The sequence below is a fragment of the Mixophyes fleayi genome, chromosome 6 (assembly GCF_038048845.1).
Source record: "Mixophyes fleayi isolate aMixFle1 chromosome 6, aMixFle1.hap1, whole genome shotgun sequence".
Taxonomy (NCBI): domain Eukaryota; kingdom Metazoa; phylum Chordata; class Amphibia; order Anura; family Limnodynastidae; genus Mixophyes; species Mixophyes fleayi.
Genome location: NC_134407.1, coordinates 34,853,719 through 34,873,034, shown reverse-complemented (window position 1 = coordinate 34,873,034; position 19,316 = coordinate 34,853,719). Strand labels below are relative to the sequence as shown.

Here is a 19,316-nt window from a genome sequence, read left to right as displayed (position 1 = left end):
TTTACAAAGTAAAATAAATGATCTATTCCTATTCTCATGTGGGGAAGCTGGATCCAGCCACAGAACATCAGTTGATAGTTTAAATAAAGTTTTCCTAATGTATATGGCTGCTTGCAAGGAATACCTTACTTCACTGTGGTATATACAGGCTTTTAATAAAAAACAATTCTACACAGAGTATTCTTGCTTCATCAAGCATTCTTAAGTCATGCAGCTACACTCATAGGCAAACCGAGGGGGGGGGGGGGATCCTAGTGCCTGGAAACCCCCCTCCAAGTCTGGGGAACTGTATAATTGAGGTGGCTGGACCCTGCTCCCGCTTCACACGGCTCTGCTTGAAAAGGGAGAGCTGCGTGCACCTAACAGTAGTGCATGTAGCTTTGCCCATGTATATTATAGGGATAGGAAAAGTTGGAGAGCAGCCAAGCACTGTCTAAAATTATAGCCACGCCCCCATGCATGCTGGTCACGGCCACCAGTGGCGTAGTGTAGAAACCCCCCTCTACAAATCCTGCGTTTGCACCTGACACTGATACAGTGAAATCCTAGATGTTCTTTGTTTCTGCCTTGTGATTGTGATTTGTTAAGTAAAGTTTGTTAGAAGAAAAAAAAATTTAACTTTTCAATTCCAGGAATGTAAATGATCCATTACAACTTAACAAGAAAAAAAAACATTTTTTTTATCATATGATTGGGAAATAATAAACTTGACATCTAAATGGTACCTTCCCATTAGTTTGATATTAATAGCCCATTGCTTTCCTGAATAACTTGTTATGTTGTGCATTGTGTGTTTGTGTCTGAGAATGTAATGCACTTTAGATCTTATTGGGAGTATGATGATTAATTCATTACCAGAGTCACTCATCCAAGACGCTGTAATCCAACTAATGGATAGGAAAAGTTAGTGACACGGTGCTTATATTACCATTACTTCAATGATATTTTACATGTCACAAATCTTTTTTGCCTAATAATAGACCTGGAGTTGCTATCCAACAATTAGACCCACAATGTGTTTCTGAACTTGGTACATTCTATTCGGGTGATGGATGTCTGCTGCCGAATTTAGCACTGATTATCTAACTGAATTAACCTGGGTTCAATTAATTAACATAGAAAATCCTTTTACGTCTCCTAATACACTGAGCACAGGTTCACTGTGGAAAAAGTCAGTGCTCAATTCAGAAGTAGACAAATAACTCCTGGGGTATATTTACTAAACTGCAGGTTTAAAAAAGTGGAGATGTTGGCTATAGCAACCAATCAGATTCCAGCTGTCATTTTGTAGAATGTACTAAATAAATGATAACTAGAATCTGATTGGTTGCTATAGGCAACAGCTTCACTTTTCAAACCCGCAGTTTAGTAAATATACCCCCTGGATTAAGTGGGTCATATTGACACATATGCTACTACATGCAAGATTAGTCTGTCATTGTCCACAGGGCCACCAAGAGGAGTTTTGGGCAAGTTCCTTCCGTAGCTGTGGAAAGGGGTGGGGCCACTACAGGTTGGTGGCTTCTCCCACTACACTGGCAGGCCTGTGGCCCCAATACTTTGTACCTGCTCCCCCACCCCCTCGACACCCCTGGTTGCCTTTACAGCATACAATCTAATGTGAGGTTTGAAAACTACTGGGATACACAATAACAGGGCTGGACTGGGAGTAAACATGGCCTGACATACATGTACACCAATGACACACAAAATGCATGTTGCCTAATCAATTTATAAGAAACAACAGGTGCTAGAAAGGGAGGGGTAATCCAGAGAAAAAATCCACACAGAAATTCCCCCAACACCCAGATATAAACCTGTCAACAAAAGCTGCCATTTTATTTGTGCATAACATGTAGAATTCTCAGTTACACATATTTGCAAATATGTATAAGTCACCACCACCAGGGGCTCATGTACTGTACTTTTCAGCAGCCGCGGCACTGTCAAAGAAGCGTCCGCGGAGGTGCTGTATACAATACATTTGTATAGTACAGTGCCGCTATGTGGGGCACTTCGTTAGCGGAGGGGAGGGTTTCTGGAGACCCAGAAACCCCCCCTGCGTGCGCCCCTGACCACTTCACAGCGTTTCTGCTAAGATTGGCCCTAACTCTAAACAATGAGAGTCGCTATATCACATCACACATTTATGTGTTTTTAAATTAGATTAAGGGGAATATTTATGACCCCAGCACAATAGCCATAATCATGCATCGCTGCACGTCGTAGCGATGCATAATAAAATACTGCTGTGATTTAGGAGCCTGAAGATGGCACCTCTCCTTCATGACGATATTGTACTACTCTGACACTGCCAGCGAATAGATGATGTGCTATGTGTATGGGAGAGAGATCCAGCGAAGCTGGAGAGGTCTCTCCTGGATCCCATTATAAAAGACAGGTAACCCCGTCTCAGGATGAATGACTAGTGCTGCTCTCCGCATAGATGACTTTGGGGACAGCAGTAAGCTCTGAGAATGGCACTAAGCATTTCTTAAATAACTATAGGCAGTGAAAAAAGCCTTTTCCTGGTTGTTGTGACGGCATTTTGATCTTCACCGCATACAAAATAGACCCCTAAGACTTCTGCTTTTTATGTACAAACAGAATGTACCAATCCACTGCTACCAGTGCAAAGTGCCCTCATCAGTAGAATTAGCAAATGGCTACAAAGTGTCACTTGTCTCTTTAGCTTCTTCCCTATATTGATATTTATGGATTATTCCCCCTTACCAGCATAAATATCCTTCAGTAATAACATTTAATTAGTCATTTACAAAACCACTGAACGCTTGTTAGGTCAGTTTCATCCTGATATTAAACACACTGTTTAATAACTGCACCCAGTCCTCTCCCACAGGGAAACCTAAACTATATCAGCAGTGGAGCAACGACAGCGCTGGGACCCTGGGGTGACAGAGCAGGGGGGTGCAGCATAGTAGAGCTGTGTCCACTGTGGCACTGGGTTACCAAAGGTGACAATGCAGCAGGTGGCAATAGAGGGCTGTGGGCAGACTACAGCTGTGGTAGCAGGGGTAGGCATTAGCAAGTAACAGTGGTGCAGCAGGATAGTAGGAGAGAAATAGGAACATGAGAGATGTATTGGCTGCAATAATCTCATGGGGAATCATGTGTACCCACACTACAACAAATTTATGGGCAGTACTGCCTCCTAGATGTTAGGTAACTCGGTGTGTTAGAAGTAGAGATGCTCAGGCTCAGTTCCCTGAGAACTAGAGATGGGCGGGTCCGGTTCTCCGAGAACCGAACCCACCCGAACTTTGGGTATCCGAGTACCGAGCTGAGCAGCTCGGTACTCTCCCGCCCATTCCGAATCCAAATCGAGGCCGAACGTCATTGTGACGTCGTCGGATCTCGGGGCTCGGTTCTCGCGATACTTCAACTTTATAAATACACGCCTCCACAGCAATCCATCGCCATATGACAGAGGGAGAGAGCAGGGTGTAGTCATAGGCTAATTAGAGCAGGGACAGAGAATACAATATTGTTCTTGCAATTGCTCTAACCAAACTCGCTAGTGCAGAGAGGAGGATAGAGGTTTATTATTTTTTCTTCATATTTGGCACTCCCCAGCGCTTTTGGGGTGTCCCCCATAATTGTGCATAAATATTTCTGGCTGTCAAAAGTCATATCTGTCAGCAGTATCTACTAAATAATTTTTAGCACTCCTCAGTGCTTTTGGGGTGTCCTCCCTAATTGTGCATTAATATTTCTGGCTGTCAAAAGTCATATCTGTCAGCAGTATCTACTAAATAATTTTTAGCACTCCTCAGTGCTTTTGGGGTGTCCTCCCTAATTGTGCATTAATATTTCTGGCTGTCAAAAGTCATATCTGTCAGCAGTATCTACTAAATAATTTGTAGCACTCCTCAGTGCTTTTGGGGTGTCCTCCCTAATTGTGCATTAATATTTCTGGCTGTCAAAAGTCATATCTGTCAGCAGTATCTACTAAATAATTTTTAGCACTCCTCAGTGCTTTTGGGGTGTCCTCCCTAATTGTGCATTAATATTTCTGGCTGTCAAAAGTCATATCTGTCAGCAGTATCTACTAAATAATTTTTAGCACTCCTCAGTGCTTTTGGGGTGTCCTCCCTAATTGTGCATTAATATTTCTGGCTGTCAAAAGTCATATCTGTCAGCAGTATCTACTAAATAATTTTTAGCACTCCTCAGTGCTTTTGGGGTGTCCTCCCTAATTGTGCATTAATATTTCTGGCTGTCAAAAGTCATATCTGTCAGCAGTATCTACTAAATAATTTTTAGCACTCCTCAGTGCTTTTGGGGTGTCCTCCCTAATTGTGCATTAATATTTCTGGCTGTCAAAAGTCATATCTGTCAGCAGTATCTACTAAATAATTTTTAGCACTCCTCAGTGCTTTTGGGGTGTCCTCCCTAACTGTGCATTAATATTTCTGGCTGTCAAAAGTCATATCTGTCAGTAGTATCTACCAAATAATTTTTAGCACTCCCCAGTGGTTTGCGCTCAGAATGGATTCAAAGCAGTCCACATATGATCTGAATGAGCAACCAGGTTCTGTCACCAGTCCTGATGTTAGTGTTCCCAGTACGTCATCTGGCCAAGGCGATGTCAAACAACACAGTGTTTCCAAATTAGTGCAAAAAACAAAACCCCAAAAAAAAATTACTGTATTGAAGCGAAAAAGAAGTGTAACTGAGCAAAAGTTAAGTGACGATAAAAAAAAAATTGCAAGCATGCCATTCTATACACGCAGTGGCAAAGAGAGAATGAGGCCTTCACCTTTGGGTATTAGTGGCAGATCCCAAAAAGTTACCCAGCCTACAATTGGTGCACAACTACTGTTACGCGTCAAAGCTGAGCTGCAAGATAACAGTGAGGCATTACAGGAGAATATTTGCTCTGATTCACAAATGACAACAATCCCTGTGGAGAGTCCATCCAACAGTGGGATGTCTAATCGTGAGCATTCTGCTGATGTGTGCCTTAATAGCCCGAGTGTAGCCGGTGATACCCAAATTGAGAATGCCACTTTGGAATTAGAAGAGGATGAGGGGGAGATTTGTGTAAGCGACGAGGGCGCTAATGATGATGTTGATGATTATGATGCAGACAGATACCAAATTGCCTTTCTCAATTTCTATTTATATTCTAGATTATATAACGGCTGAATAGTTTTCTATTTTACTCCTAGTGGAGAGAGGATCTGATGCAGACAGATACCAAACTGCCTTTGTCCATTTCAATTTATATTGTACAGTATATAACAGCTGAATTTATTAGTATTTTATACAAGTGGAGGGAGGCCTAGAGAGACAGAAACCAAACTGGCTTTCTCCATGTCAATTAATATTGTACAGTCTATAACGGCTGGATTTTTTGGTATTTTATACAAGTGGAGGGGGGCCTAGAGAGACAGAAACCAAACTGGCTTTCTCCATGTCAATTAATATTGTACAGTCTATAATGGCTGAATTTTTTGTTTTTTTTAAAAAGTGGAGGGGGGCCTATAGAGACAGAAAGCAAACTGTCTTTTTCCATTTCTTTACATATTTAACTATAAGTGTAGGGTGTAATATACATCCAAAGACGATGGCTGCATTGCCAATATGCATAGATGGAGAGGAAGACAATCTGTTTTGTGTGTAGAATAAATGAAGGCCTACCAACGAAGAATTAAACAGTTTTTTTTGGATGATTTATTACCTCAACAATTAGATTACTTATCTCTAAAACAGTTGGAGCACTAAATTGGGTTATTTTAGGCACAAAAACATGTATTTTCCAACAAAATAGCAAAACAAAACCAAACAAAACCAAAACCAAAACCAAAACACGCAATGGCGGTTTTGCAAAACCAAAACCAAAACCAAAACACGACGGTAATCCAGATCCAAAACCGAATCCAAAACCAAAACACGGGGGTCAGTGACCATCTCTACTGAGAACCGAACACACCCGAACTTAGCATATCCGAGTACCGAGCCGAGCCGGAATTGAAAATGAAGCAAAACGTCAGAGTTACGTCGTCGGATCTCGCAAGTTTTGAAGCCTATCAGTACCGCCCTCCACGGCAATCTAGCGCCATTTCACAGAGGGACACAGAAGGGGTAGCACAGTGTGTAGAGCAGTTGGGCAGCAACATAGATAGAATAGAAAGAGGAGGGGTAGCAGTGTTCAATAAAATCTACAGTGACATTCAGGAGAGCTCCATTGCTCCATTGCTAATTGTCATTGCTGAAATACAACTCCTAGGGCTGGCAGGCTTGGTGTAATTCTGCAGTCACATTCTCCTGTGTTATATAGGTAACACACAAATAGGGCAGGATTGGTCTTCTAAATCTGCCGTCCCATGATGCGCAGTGTTATATAGGTAACACACAAAGAGAAGAGCTCCATTGCTGAAATAGAAATAATAGGGCTGGCAGTGTTGTTCTTAATCTACAGTCACATTGTACTGTGTTATCAAAATGGATTCACAGCAGTACACAGAAGAGCAGGAGCACCAAGCAGCTGCTGGCACCAGTCATGATGATAGTAATCCCTCTACGTCATCTGGTAAAGCCTATGTAAAAGTATATAGCGTTTTTAATTCAGGGAAACAAAAATGTAAAAAAAACACCTTTCACCTTGGTCAAGAAAAAAAGACCTGTAATCCAGGCAAAGTTATCTGCAGAAAAAAATAAAATTGCCAACATGCCATTCTACACACGCAGTGGCAAAGAAAGAATGAGGCCTTCGCCTTTCTCTATGAGTGCTAGTTCTGCAACTGTCACTGAGGCATCTTCTTGTAAGGTCAGTCGTGACCAAGCAAGACCTTGTCATTCGGATTGCAAAAGTGGTGTCCAAATACTTTTACGTGTAAAAGCCGAGCTGGAAGAAAACAGTAAGGCATTAGAGGAAAATGTATGTTCAGATTCAGAAATGACACAAATCCCTGATGAGAGTCCATCCACGAGTACTATGTGTAATTGTGACCATTCTGATAGTGTACCCATAAAGAGGGCCTCTTTCAGCATTTCTGCAGATGTGTGCCTGAACAGCCCAAGTGTAGTCGGTGATACACCAATTGAGAATACCACTTTGGAATTGGACTTCTGTAATGGTGGATTCCAGCGATGATTAATTAATAATGTGTGAGGATGATGTACACACTGATGAGGGTGAGGATGAGGCTGAGGATGATGACAACAACATCTTGCCACAGTAGAGTTCTTTAACAGCACTGTTACCTTAGGTGCCTTAAGCCCATTGTTAGCTTGTTTTGTGAGGGCCCAAACAAACCAAGCACTTCAGCCACAAGGAGTGGCATTTTTTGTGTCTGAAGTGCTTGGTTTGTTAAAGTATGCATGTCCTTTTTAAGATCTACCATAAGTGTGGGTGGGAGGGCCCAAGGACAATTCCCTCTTGCACCACTTTCTGCCACTGCTGTGTGCCAATGTGTCCTAGATGTGCCAGGAACTGCCATGTGTTTGAGTCATTGCTCTGTCGCTTAGCATCCAGTCAGGTCGCTGCAGCATTTGTCTGAAAGTGTATGAAAATAATAATGTGACCTGTGAGGTGGTCAAAATTGACTGCAATGACTTGAAATTAGTGTTATTGAGGTTAATAATAATGTAGGAACAAAAAAAGAGCAAAATTATGTGATTTTAGCATATTTTAGGAATTTTTCTAAAAAATAAAGATCTAAAACCAAAACCAAAACACACGAGGGCGTTTTTGCCAAAACCAAAACCAAAACACAAAGCTAATCCAGATCCAAAACCAGTTCACGGGGGACAGTGAGCATCTCTAGTTAGAAGCATGCACCAGTCTATAGTCTATATGTCTGTGATCATATCGCATGTGATCATTATTATGAAATCAGAGTTGTCGCATAACACTTGCAACTGACTGTCAGACTAAAGGTATGATTTTTACGTCAGTTTAGCCGATCTGTGTTTGCTTCCAAAGTAATTTTGTAAAATGTAATCCTAACCTGAATGGGAAGTGAGCACCAATCCACCAGCCTGGATAGTAAATCAATTCTTACATTAAATATGACAGCTCAGAATCCCCATTCATTCTAGCATTACTTTAGCATGGTTAGTTGATATGTATGGTGGCACAGTGGTTAGCATTGCCGGTGTGGAGTTTCTAGGTAATGTAAGGTAATCTACCTAATGTTTTCATCTTTCTGAATGTCTAGCCATCAACCGCATATCCTGTTGGGGGACATAGCAATTACTTGGAGCATAAGGCTTACTGACACAATATGATCATACTTGCCAACTCTCCCGGAATGTCCAGGAGACTCCCGAAATTCGGGTCGGTCTCACGGACTCCCGGGAGAGCAGGCAAGTCTCCCGCATCCCGCAACTGTCCCGAATCGCGTCATTTTGGCCCCGTCCCGTGACAAAACGGTATTTTCATCGCAGGGGGTGGGGCTAAAATCACGCATTTGGCCACGACCCGCCCTCTAGCCACGCCCCTTTCCCGGACTACACTTGCCGAAAGTAGGCAAGTATGAATATGATGCATGGCGGAAATGAAATAATTATGAGTGTTTTAGTGCACAAACAAGCACTTTATTATTATTATTATTATTATTATTATTATTATTATTATTATTATTATTATTATCTTTTATTTACAAAGCTGCACAACTGGTCTGCAGCGCTGTACATGAAATTTACAGTAGTATACAATACACAGCAATCCATAATACATTGCATAATACATTATTAAACTAAACATAATTATACAAAGACAAAACATCTACTAATTAGCAGGTAACACACAGATAACTTGGGAACGCAGATCAAGTTATTTACAGGACAGTGAGTAAGACTGATAATAATGTCCAACATATACTAGGCCTGGGCTCACGAGACAGAGCTAGGCCTAGAGGTACAGAGGGTGATGGAATAGTAGAAGGAGAACACAATGAAAGAGGACAGAGAGCGTACATCCTGAAGGGGAGACACACATAGGGAGGCATCGAGTGGAGGTGATAGCCGAGGGAACGGAGTAGGAGAAGGGCTGATAATTGGGTAGAAGCCTATGGCTAGATCATTCCAGAGTCAATGGTGATTTTTTTATTTTGCCACTGGCTTAGATCAGTCACGTATGGTCTGATACCCTGGGGCTGATGCAGAGTTGTTGGAGAAAGAAAAGTGAGTGCAAAGCCTATATGCAGAGCCGTACACATCTCCAGATGTGGGCTTATCTGTGTGGAGTTTGTATGTTCTCCCTGTGTTTGCGTGGGTTTCCTCCGGGTGCTCCGGTTTCCTCCCATACTCCAAAAACATACTGATAGGTTAATTGGCTGCTAACAAAATTGACCCTAGTCTCTCTCTCCCTCTCTGTGTGTGTCTTAGGGAATTTAGACTGTAAGCCCCAATGGGGCAGGGACTAATGTGATTGAGTTCTCTGTACAGCGCTGCGGAATCAGTGGCTCTATATAAATAAATGGTGATGATGATGTGTCAGGCTCTGCGTCAGCAGCATATGCACCTGCTTAAAAACTGATCATCATCAGCGTGTGTTTGCACCTGCCCTCTAACAGGTGCTAGAGATACACCTCCTAACATGTTTTACAGGTCTGCATGATCTGCAATGGTGTGAACACCCCCTTACTCTATTTCACCTAAATCAGACCCCTCCCCCCGCCCCCTCCTTTCCGCTTCTCCAGTTGTAAGATGGAGCAAGTCTGCACTGGCACATAGGGGTCTATTCTCTTTACAGACAAGCAAACTGGCATAAATCCAACTCAGCTTCAGGCCCCTTTCTCAAGCCTTGTTTTCATGCCTAATTGCAGTATCCCATTAGCAGAACATTTAAAATAGACTGAAGTTCTCCCTGAAATATAATCCATTTTCTTGCCACAATCAGAAAAAACATTCCCTTTAATCACAATGGTAAAAGTGAAGAGGCATAATACATTATAAGTGTATACACACCAAGTTGTATAAATGTTGCACTCATTTGTTATACTTTTTATTTGCATCTATATATTTTTTATTAATGTTTGCACTGTGTCTATTTTTCAGAAGTGTGAATTGACCTTAAATGTATATGGAAACGTCTCCCTTCATCCCTGACACAAAGAAACTTCCCACTAGGGACCCTTCACCTTCCTGACTGTCCTCACCCTCTATCCATCACTCTATCAGTATAAAACATTAGTACAAACCTTCCCATACACTTCATGTATTGCCATTAGCCTGGTACAACAGGGTTCTCCTATTGGCTGACAGCAGCCACTAGAGGGCGCAAATCCTGACAAGTCATCTGACACACGCACTGTGCAAGCTGGTGATGTAACAGCTCATACCGTGGATGTAGCACAGCGTTAGATTATCCCTCTGCAAGGACAAAAGTACAGTAAGTCTATGTTCTACGTGCACGGTGCTGATATAACTGTTTATTTACTTGTAGGTAGGTTTGGAGTATTTCCACCTAAGGTCGGACATCTGTCTACCTTTGGTACCTGAGTGCTGACCTGGCTGCAGTGCTCATGTCTTCATGATTGTGCTACAGGTTGCGTCCATGTGATGTCTGTAAATAGCAGATCTGTAATGCATAGATTACATGTACATCGCTTAACTCATATGTTACCTTGTTACATGCAGGCTGCTGGTATTGTCTGTAACTTAGTATCTTACTAACATTTATTGTGTTATGTTTGTACTATATCTATTTATCTATTTTTTTTATCAATCCTGCTTGTCCATGCGGCTAGTTAGGGTGGGTAAAGGTAGCCAAGATCTCCTGTCTTATTAATTAAGAGGACTGAGAAGCGCAGTACCATTTGTTGATGGATGGGGGTTTACCAAAAAATAGTCACCAAAGCAATGAAAGTTCTGGTTACATCCCTGTCTACACAAGAGTGATATAAGCAGATTTCAATATGTGAATGTAAACTATTAATGGTATTTATGTATATGAATATAGCCCGTTCATCTTTGCTCTATAATTTTCAGTAAGTGGGACTTGTGAGTTAGTTGTGATCATGAGATTGGGAGATATTTTGCTACACACAATAGACTTCCTGTCAGGGATAATAATGAAGGATGGGACAGTCAGACCCCTATAGCCTCTCGGAGCCAAAGTTGGCTGACAACCAGGTGCAGGCTGAGGGGCAGGAGGCATCTGGACCCCGGGCCGGTCCCATAGTGGGATACCTTGGGAAACCTGCATTTTCTGTCCTGTAAAATGCTCCTAATAAGTTGCAGAGTCCAGTCTTGCCCCCGTGCTAAAATTTGCCAGCCCTCCCCTGCTAATAACAGAGCAAAATTAAATGCAATGTCAAGTTTTTAAAGTTCTGTTACGGTAAGGGGACATTAACCTGTAAGCTATGTGCAAGATATTGGTGTCTCTTTTACCTAAGGGAAACTTTTTTAGGTTTAGTGGCCTTTTAAAGATCAGTGAAAACTAAAGAAGTTGAAAAGTAATTGCTTTATGCTATATGTAAGATTCCAGCAGCCCAACAACCACCATGCATAATATTTTTTGTGAATTTCGATCTGACTTCTGTATTCAACAGTATTTGTTTCTTACAGTTTAATGTATACATAGTCTATGTATTGTACCGATAACCCTTTGTTGCTCCTCTCTTCGGAGAGTGAGAGTAGAATATCTTATGGGCAGGACAGTGGATATTTTCATATTGGCTGGCTTGAGAGGAACAGGTTAATCAGCATGCACATCCTTTGTGTCTGTTATACAGTGCTATGAAGTGTAACAGCAATCTGTCATATGATACCGCTCTATCATTCTGGTGAGATGCGAGTTTGCAGAACACAAAGCTTTTAACTTCAGCAGACAGAGCTATATGCGGCATGTGTCTGGTGTCCGTGCTGCTCTTTCTGAAGCTGATAAATATTGGTTGTTATGAGCCTTATTAGTGTATTTGTTATTTGTGTCCCCTGTTGATTTGCTGAAGGGAGTACTAGTATTTCTAATCCATCTCTTGTGCCTATATTACTATTATATTTTACTTTATTTTCTCTATACAGCAAGAAGTCAGGTTAGGATTAATCCTGTCACCCATGTGAATTGTAATGCACATTTTGGGACCCGATGAAACAGGTGCTTGTCAGCTCTGCTTACCAAGCACGCTGAGAAGGCCACACTCACCTGTTAATTATTCATGTAGCCAGGTATATCTTCCAGGAGTGCCTCATATACAGGTGACCCGGCTATTCTTTCAGAAGTGAACTCCGAGCACCTTGCAACAGATATCTGCCAGCCGAGATTGAATGAAAATATTCATGGGCAGGTTCTTGCAGCAACAGGACTGGTCCAGTAGAAGTCAGTCAGTTTTTTGCATTTTGTCTGGTGTCTTGTAAAGGCAACTGATGCTTCACTGGAAAAGTTATATGTGTCCTCTTATGGGTCCAAATGCCACTAACGAGGTCCCTGAATAAAATTTTGCTGCTCATCACTGCCCTAAAAGAATGGTTACAGGTACATAGATATAAGAGGTCAGGGGATAGCTATTGTGGACAACCTACTTTAGAATCAATTGACTGTTACCCAGTAGGGTTAAATGATTTTACTTTCTCTTCTATTCAGTGATCAGGCCTAATTGGCCTGTGTGCCCACTTGTGGCAAGGTGGAAGGGCTTCAGTGTCAGGGTTAATGGGGGCTACAATAGTGTCAATAACAATACTTTAGTGATATGCTTTTAATAGGTGGACAAAATATAGCTGTCGTGTAACAGTGAGCACTATCACTTCAGTGTAACCACCTGTCACTGTGTGTGGTCCTGGGGTGCGTAGGTGGATAATGTACATCCTCACTTGCACTTTCCTCTGCCCTGTCAAGCTCTCTGGCGTGGGTATAAATAACCAGAGGGTCCCTGCACATGCAGATGTTCAGCAGTGTCTCTTTAAGGTGCAGTACAAACAGAACGCCAGACCATCTCTAAACTCTTTATTTACACTTCTGATCACTCCAGCACGATACTTGAGTTACAAATAACACTACAATAAATATGTACATCTCCTTTCTACCCCCAGCACAGTTAATCACCCCTACTCTGTGGGGGGAACATTCCTTGGTCTATAACACGTGTTGTGCTCTTTCTGCCCCTCCTGGGATTCTCACACTCACTGGAATCTGCACAGGCTCTGACTCCATCTAGTGCACTCTCACCTTGCTGGTAGATCTGACACTCTCACTAGTGTCCTCTTGCAACCTCATCACTCACCCCTATAACACCTGGGGGTAAATGTATCAAGTTAGAATCTGATGACAGCTAGAATCTGATTGGTTGCTATAGGCAACATCTCCACTTTTCAAACCAGCCGGAAAACTCTCAGCTTGATACATTTACCCCCTGGTGTCCTCTCTGCCCCTCTGGGTCACATTAAACTCTGCAGCATCTCACTCTTACATGCTCTCTAGACATGAGTACCAGGGGCAGGCTGGGGGGGGGGGGGGGGGGCATCTGCCCCCAGGCTGGTACCATAGTGGGCTGCCTTGGGCTGGGCCACCTGCATTTGTTTCCCTTTAAAGTGTTCCTAACAGGCTGCTCCCCAGGCTAAAATTTGCCAGCCCTCCTCTGATGGGTACACTATATGGCAGAGCCTCAATGCTGCTACAATTAATTAGCTCCACACTTCTTTGGCAGTGACCCCCCCCCCCCCCCTCCCCTTTCTTTATTGGTATCCCCCTTTTTTACTCTCAGGAGTTCTTCTTTATTATGGGGACCCCTCCTCCTTCTTGTAGTTCTGTGAACTTAGGACTCCTTCCCCTCTTTATACGCAGCGACACTCTGAGGTAATTTCTCCCACAAATCTGTCCCACGTCCCTCATATTCTCTCAATTATGATGTACTTTTACTCCTCGTGGCAACAAGTACCAGGGTCCTGCTTCCCAGACTGTCAGGGACTCCTAGGACCTCCTCCCCTCTGTCCTGGGTCCCTGGCTCTCACCCTCTCCCTACACAAGTTACCCCCAGCTCATTCGAGCCTTAATAACTAAGCAACTCTTCCTGGTGAGTCTCCTCTGGGTCCTAGTGCTAGGGCCACACATTCCATCACTGGTGCGTTACATTAGTCACAACTTGTGCATCTATATAACTGTTCATTTGGGGCACCAATTGTAAAACACTACAGAATATTCTGGTGCAATATAAATAAATGTTAATAATAATGCCGGCAAATTCTGTTACATGTTGCACAGCCTGTACTGAAACACCCTGTCATAAATCCAGATAATTCCTCCCATGCCAGACAACATATTTGTTAACTATAATTAGTGTATTGCAATTGGCAATAAAATTAAGGTTAAACTAGACACTCAATGTCTTTGTTATTATTATATAGTCCTATAATTAAGGTGGGGGATGTCAAGAATGTGGGCGATGTTCTTGGTGGCATCCAGGGAGAGGAAAGGGCTAATCCTGGCAAGGTGGAGGTGACCAGATTGGGTGAGAGACTGGATGTGGAGAGTGAAATTGAGTGTGGAGTCAGTGATGACCCCCAGGCAGCGTCCATGGGGTACAGGGGCTAGGGTGACCCCATCAATCTTAAGGGAGACAGGAGCAAGGGATCTAGCACTGGGAGGTGCAAAGATCATAAGCTCAGTTTAGGATATGTTGAGCTTGAGGTAGTGTCCAGCCATCCAAGTGGACATGGTAGAGAGGCAGATGGATGCTCAGAGAGGAGAGAGATGCACGGAGGAAAGGTATATTAGTGTCATCATCATAGAGGTGGTATTGGAGCCCAAAGAAGTGGATAAGTTGACCAAGACAGGAGGTATAAAGACCTACAAGTAATGGAAGAGAAACTTGGGGGACCCCAATAGATAGAGGAAGCATAGGGAGAGAAGGCACCAGAGAATGAAACACTTAGGGACAGTCACAGAGGTAGGAGGTAAACCAGGAAAGTATGATGCCATGAAGGCCCATAGATTGAAAGTGCGTCAAGGAGGAGAGGATGGTCAAACGTGGCAGAGAGTTCAAGGAGCAAGAGCCGGGAGAAGTGGTCACCTTGGTAGAGTGGAGAGGGAGGAAGCCCGATTGTAAGGGGTAAAGGAGACAGATGGTGAGAATAAATGCCAAAATACTATCACAGAATACCAGAAAAAAATTGGTCAAGTTTGTTATCTTATTATCTCACAGAAGACGCCCTTTGTTCACATACAGTGAAAAATCAGTGACTTTGGGGGCGAATCCAGGCTGGCCCATCACAATGTTCTACATACCTTTAGTAGACGTAAAATAAACACACAGGAGAACTTATGCTTCTAAAAATCTTCCCTTTATTTTTGTTTCCGTTTAGATTATGAGCCTCTGTTGAATGGGAGTTAATACAATGGAGAGCACAGAATTCCCAGCCATGGCCTGAAGAGATGCTTCTCCTCAATATGTCCAGTATACATCTCTTCTGGTGGGAGATGACATGAAGGATATTCCCTTTTGAAAGCACAGAGGGATTTCTTCACCACAAGCATTTCTGGGACTCTAGAATCCCTATGACTTGGCCTCACGTTCCGCCACCATGGCTCACGCTATTGAAGTGGATGACAGTGAGATGACCAATGCTGTCTCGCCCGGGACTTCCAGGAGAGACTCTTCCGTCAGAACTCGGCACTTATTCCGGAGGTTGAACAGACAGGGAAATGGTCACCCCAAGGGGCTTCGACACACTTCTCCTATGGGAAGGGTCATCTTGATAAACTCTCCCTTAGAAGGTAAACCACAGGATATGGAATAATGTATTGTGCTGTTGGGTGTGTGCAGGGCTGTAACTAGGGCTGTACGAAAGGGGCGACTGCCCAGGGCACACAGCTGGAGAGGGGCGCAGGTGTAGGAATATTTTAGCTTAATTTGGCAAAAAATTGAGGGCTAGAGGGCGGCAGTGTTCCTTCTTGTCCCAGACACTAACACTTTAAGTTATGGCTCTGGGTGTATTTATACGTACAGTATAACTGCCATGGATGTGTAATGTGTATATTGGGCCACAGAGCAAGTGTTTTATGCAGTACAGCATGTTGGAAGCAAATACCTAAGTCATAGTTGCCTACTCTCCTGGAATGTCCGGGAGACTCCCAAATTTTTGGAGTTCTCCCAGACTCCCGGGAGAGCAGGACAACATCCCGGGTCCAGCTCACCTCGTTCGTAAAGTGGGTGGGGGCAGGGATAAATGTGTCATCCTGGCCCGCCCCCACCCACCAATAGGCTGAAATGGGCAAAGATTGACAGGGCGTGGCCTAATGGCGCAGTTCACGTGGCCACGCCCCCAAGATGGAGCCCCAACCCGGACAGTTGGCTGCAAAAGTTGCCAAGTATGACCTAAATCCTAATTAAATATTAAAGTAAAAGACTTGAGTCTTTTACTTTACTACTCGCAGCAGAGGTCGTCCATTTTGTGGGCGTAACCAATTTTGATAGGACGCAGACTTAATAATGACCACAGAGCTAGTGACATCACTCTGCCCGAATACCTCAGTGATGTCACTTGTTCATAATGAATTAATAGGCCCCTTAATGTTTAAAAGAAAGGCGGGGGGGGTGGGGTAGAGGTCAGTGCTATGATAATCTTAATAAATCAGATTAAAGGTAATTTTATACTTAGGTATATCCAATAAAAACATAATGATGTGTTTATTAATAAAATATATAAATTAAATAGAATCAATAACCAATTCATCAAATGAGATTAAAACATTACCATAATCATCTTGGTTCGCAGTAAGCTTAACTAACCCCCCTGGTGGTAGAAGACAGTTTGACGCTTCTTCATCTATATATCCTGAATAAGGGCTGGAATCGATGTGGTGGTTGAAATATGCGTTTTATGAAACTTTAGAGCACTTTGTTAGTAACGTTGACCACTTCGGTACAACATGTTGACATGTGAGGACATCCCCACCAAATGGGACACAAACATGTTATAAAAAGGGACACCAGCGGCTGCCTACACAAAGACATAGAGACAGCTGCACCGTGTGTCCGGTAAAGACAGCATCTGATTTATATCTTTTATCCATTTGTGGTACAAGGACCATATTTAAACATTATCATTTGCTTGTATCATTCCATTAGTATTTTTTGATGGCAGATCTGCTTTAATGATTGGAGAGGTGTATATATATCATATACATGTGTTTGATTGTATAATGTATATGTCTCACTTGCTGTTTTGAACATTTTGATGCATCAGCCATTGAAGATGTCTAGGGCCTCATGTCCTATGGCCTTGTATCTTCTACACAATGCATGCTAACATGGTAGTTTTTAGTGGATGGAGAGCTGCTGACCTTGGATATGACATAGCTGTGCTCCGCATTGGATACATTTGAATCCACAGAGCAGTTTTGTTCTGTATCTGAAGACAAGTAAAATTCCAAGGCTATGTAGGCATGGACTTTGAAAAACAACACTTATTAAGTATAGGCCATTTGACCTTGTCTTAGCTTTGGAACAAGTTAATTAGCGTATAACAGTAGGGCTGCAGCATAGTGTTCTGTGTACGTTACCTAGTGCTCTGACAGGACTTCCTTTAGGACTCTGTTTTATTTTACCTAGCGATTGTGAAAGCTGCAAGCAATATCATTAATGCAAGGTAAACTTAATGCTTGTCATAGACCATGTGTGTGCGGGTCCATTCTCTTGCGTTATTTTTTGAAGCCCCAGCATTTAACGCGGGGGTACAAACCCTTTGTCTGGATAAAATTGAGGCTTTGTTAGAAAAAAATAGGAGTGAACCCAAAAGTAGAAGTTGTACAATGTTCATACAAAGCAATAGAATAAAGTCATCTGAAGGTACAAGGAAGAGAAATTATTTCGCAAGTAGATTTGTGGGAACTGGTTTACGTTTTAACGTACATTTATATGTTCATAAACTATCAGTGTTATCACAGTACAAACGTATCTATCACTTTGCAGCCAACAGCGATGAGAGTGATTCCATCCTCGCTATCACAGTAGACAAAAGTCCTGATGGAAGGTTGGGGTTCAGTGTTCGAGGGGGCTCTGAGCATGGACTTGGGATATTTGTCAGTAAAGTGGAAGAAGGAAGCAGTGCTGGTAAGATAAACATTATTATTATGTAACTGACAGATGTGCAAATCTAACAGTGCGGCAATATATAACATATCAGTATTAAATAATGCATTTGTCTGTTGCTCGATTCTAACCCTGCACTACCACCAGGACATTCAGCACAGAGGGGCCAGTGTGTTATATATGAGCGTGTGTCCGGGTGCTGCTGGGTGAGCGTGTGTCCGGGTGCTGCTGGGTGAGCGTGTGTCTGGGTGCTGCTGGGTGAGCGTGTGTCTGGGTGCTGCTGGGTGAGCGTGTGTCCGGGTGCTGCTGGGTGAGCGTGTGTCTGGGTGCTGCTGGGTGAGCGTGTGTCTGGGTGCTGCTGGGTGAAGGTGTGTCTGGGTGCTGCTGGGTGAGCGTGTGTCTGGCCGCTGCTGGGTGAGCGTGTGTCTGGATGCTGCTGGGTGAGCGTGTGTCTGGCCGCTGCTGGGTGAAGGTGTGTCTGGCCGCTGCTGGGTGAGCGTGTGTCCGGGTGCTGCTGGGTGAGCGAGTGTCCGGGTGCTGCTGGGTGAGCGTGTGTCTGGGTGCTGCTGGGTGAGCGTGTGTCTGGGTGCTGCTGGGTGAGCGTGTGTCTGGGTGCTGCTGGGTGAAGGTGTGTCTGGCCGCTGCTGGGTGAGCGTGTGTCTGGATGCTGCTGGGTGAGCGTGTGTCTGGGCGCTGCTGGGTGAGCGAGTGTCTGGATGCTGCTGGGTGAGCGTGTGTCTGGGTGCTGCTGGGTGAGCGAGTGTCTGGATGCTGCTGGGTGAGCGTGTGTCTGGCCGCTGCTGGGTGAGCGAGTGTCTGGATGCTGCTGGGTGAGCGTGTGTCTGGATGCTGCTGGGTGAGCGAGTGTCCGGACGCTGCTGGGTGAGCGTGTGTCTGGGCGCTGCTGGGTGAGCGAGTGTCTGGATGCTGCTGGGTGAGCGTGTGTCTGGGTGCTGCTGGGTGAGCGTGTGTCTGGGTGCTGCTGGGTGAGCGTGTGTCTGGGTGCTGCTGGGTGAGCGTGTGTCTGGGCGCTGCTGGGTGAGCGTGTGTCTGGGTGCTGCTGGGTGAGCGTGTGTCTGGGTGCTGCTGGGTGAGCGTGTGTCTGGGTGCTGCTGGGTGAGCGTGTGTCTGGGTGCTGCTGGGTGAGCGTGTGTCTGGGTGCTGCTGGGTGAAGGTGTGTCTGGCCGCTGCTGGGTGAGCGTGTGTCTGGATGCTGCTGGGTGAGCGTGTGTCTGGCCGCTGCTGGGTGAAGGTGTGTCTGGCCGCTGCTGGGTGAGCGTGTGTCCGGGTGCTGCTGGGTGAGCGAGTGTCCGGGCG

The 19,316-nt window shown here is 44.0% G+C and overlaps 2 protein-coding genes across 4 annotated transcripts in view; one reads left to right on the top strand and one right to left on the bottom strand.

Annotated features, from left to right (window-relative positions):
* SEMA4G (semaphorin 4G) overlaps window positions 1-19,316 on the bottom strand; it is a 507,048-nt gene that overhangs the window by 18,788 nt on the left and 468,944 nt on the right. The window lies entirely within an intron of this gene.
* Window positions 10,230-19,316, top strand: part of PDZD7 (PDZ domain containing 7) — a 44,780-nt gene continuing 35,693 nt past the window's right edge. The window contains exons 1-3 of one of the 3 annotated variants that reach the window (XR_012693342.1): window positions 10,230-10,363; window positions 15,271-15,682; window positions 17,880-18,020. Coding sequence is in view for 2 of the 3 variants with exons in the window: in XM_075216258.1 (XP_075072359.1) it covers window positions 15,490-15,682; window positions 17,880-18,020 (334 nt within the window). In the remaining variant the exon portion in view is untranslated. The remainder of the gene's footprint in view (window positions 10,364-15,270; window positions 15,683-17,879; window positions 18,021-19,316) is intronic. The other 2 variants (XM_075216258.1, XM_075216259.1) reach the window with 2 other exon arrangements.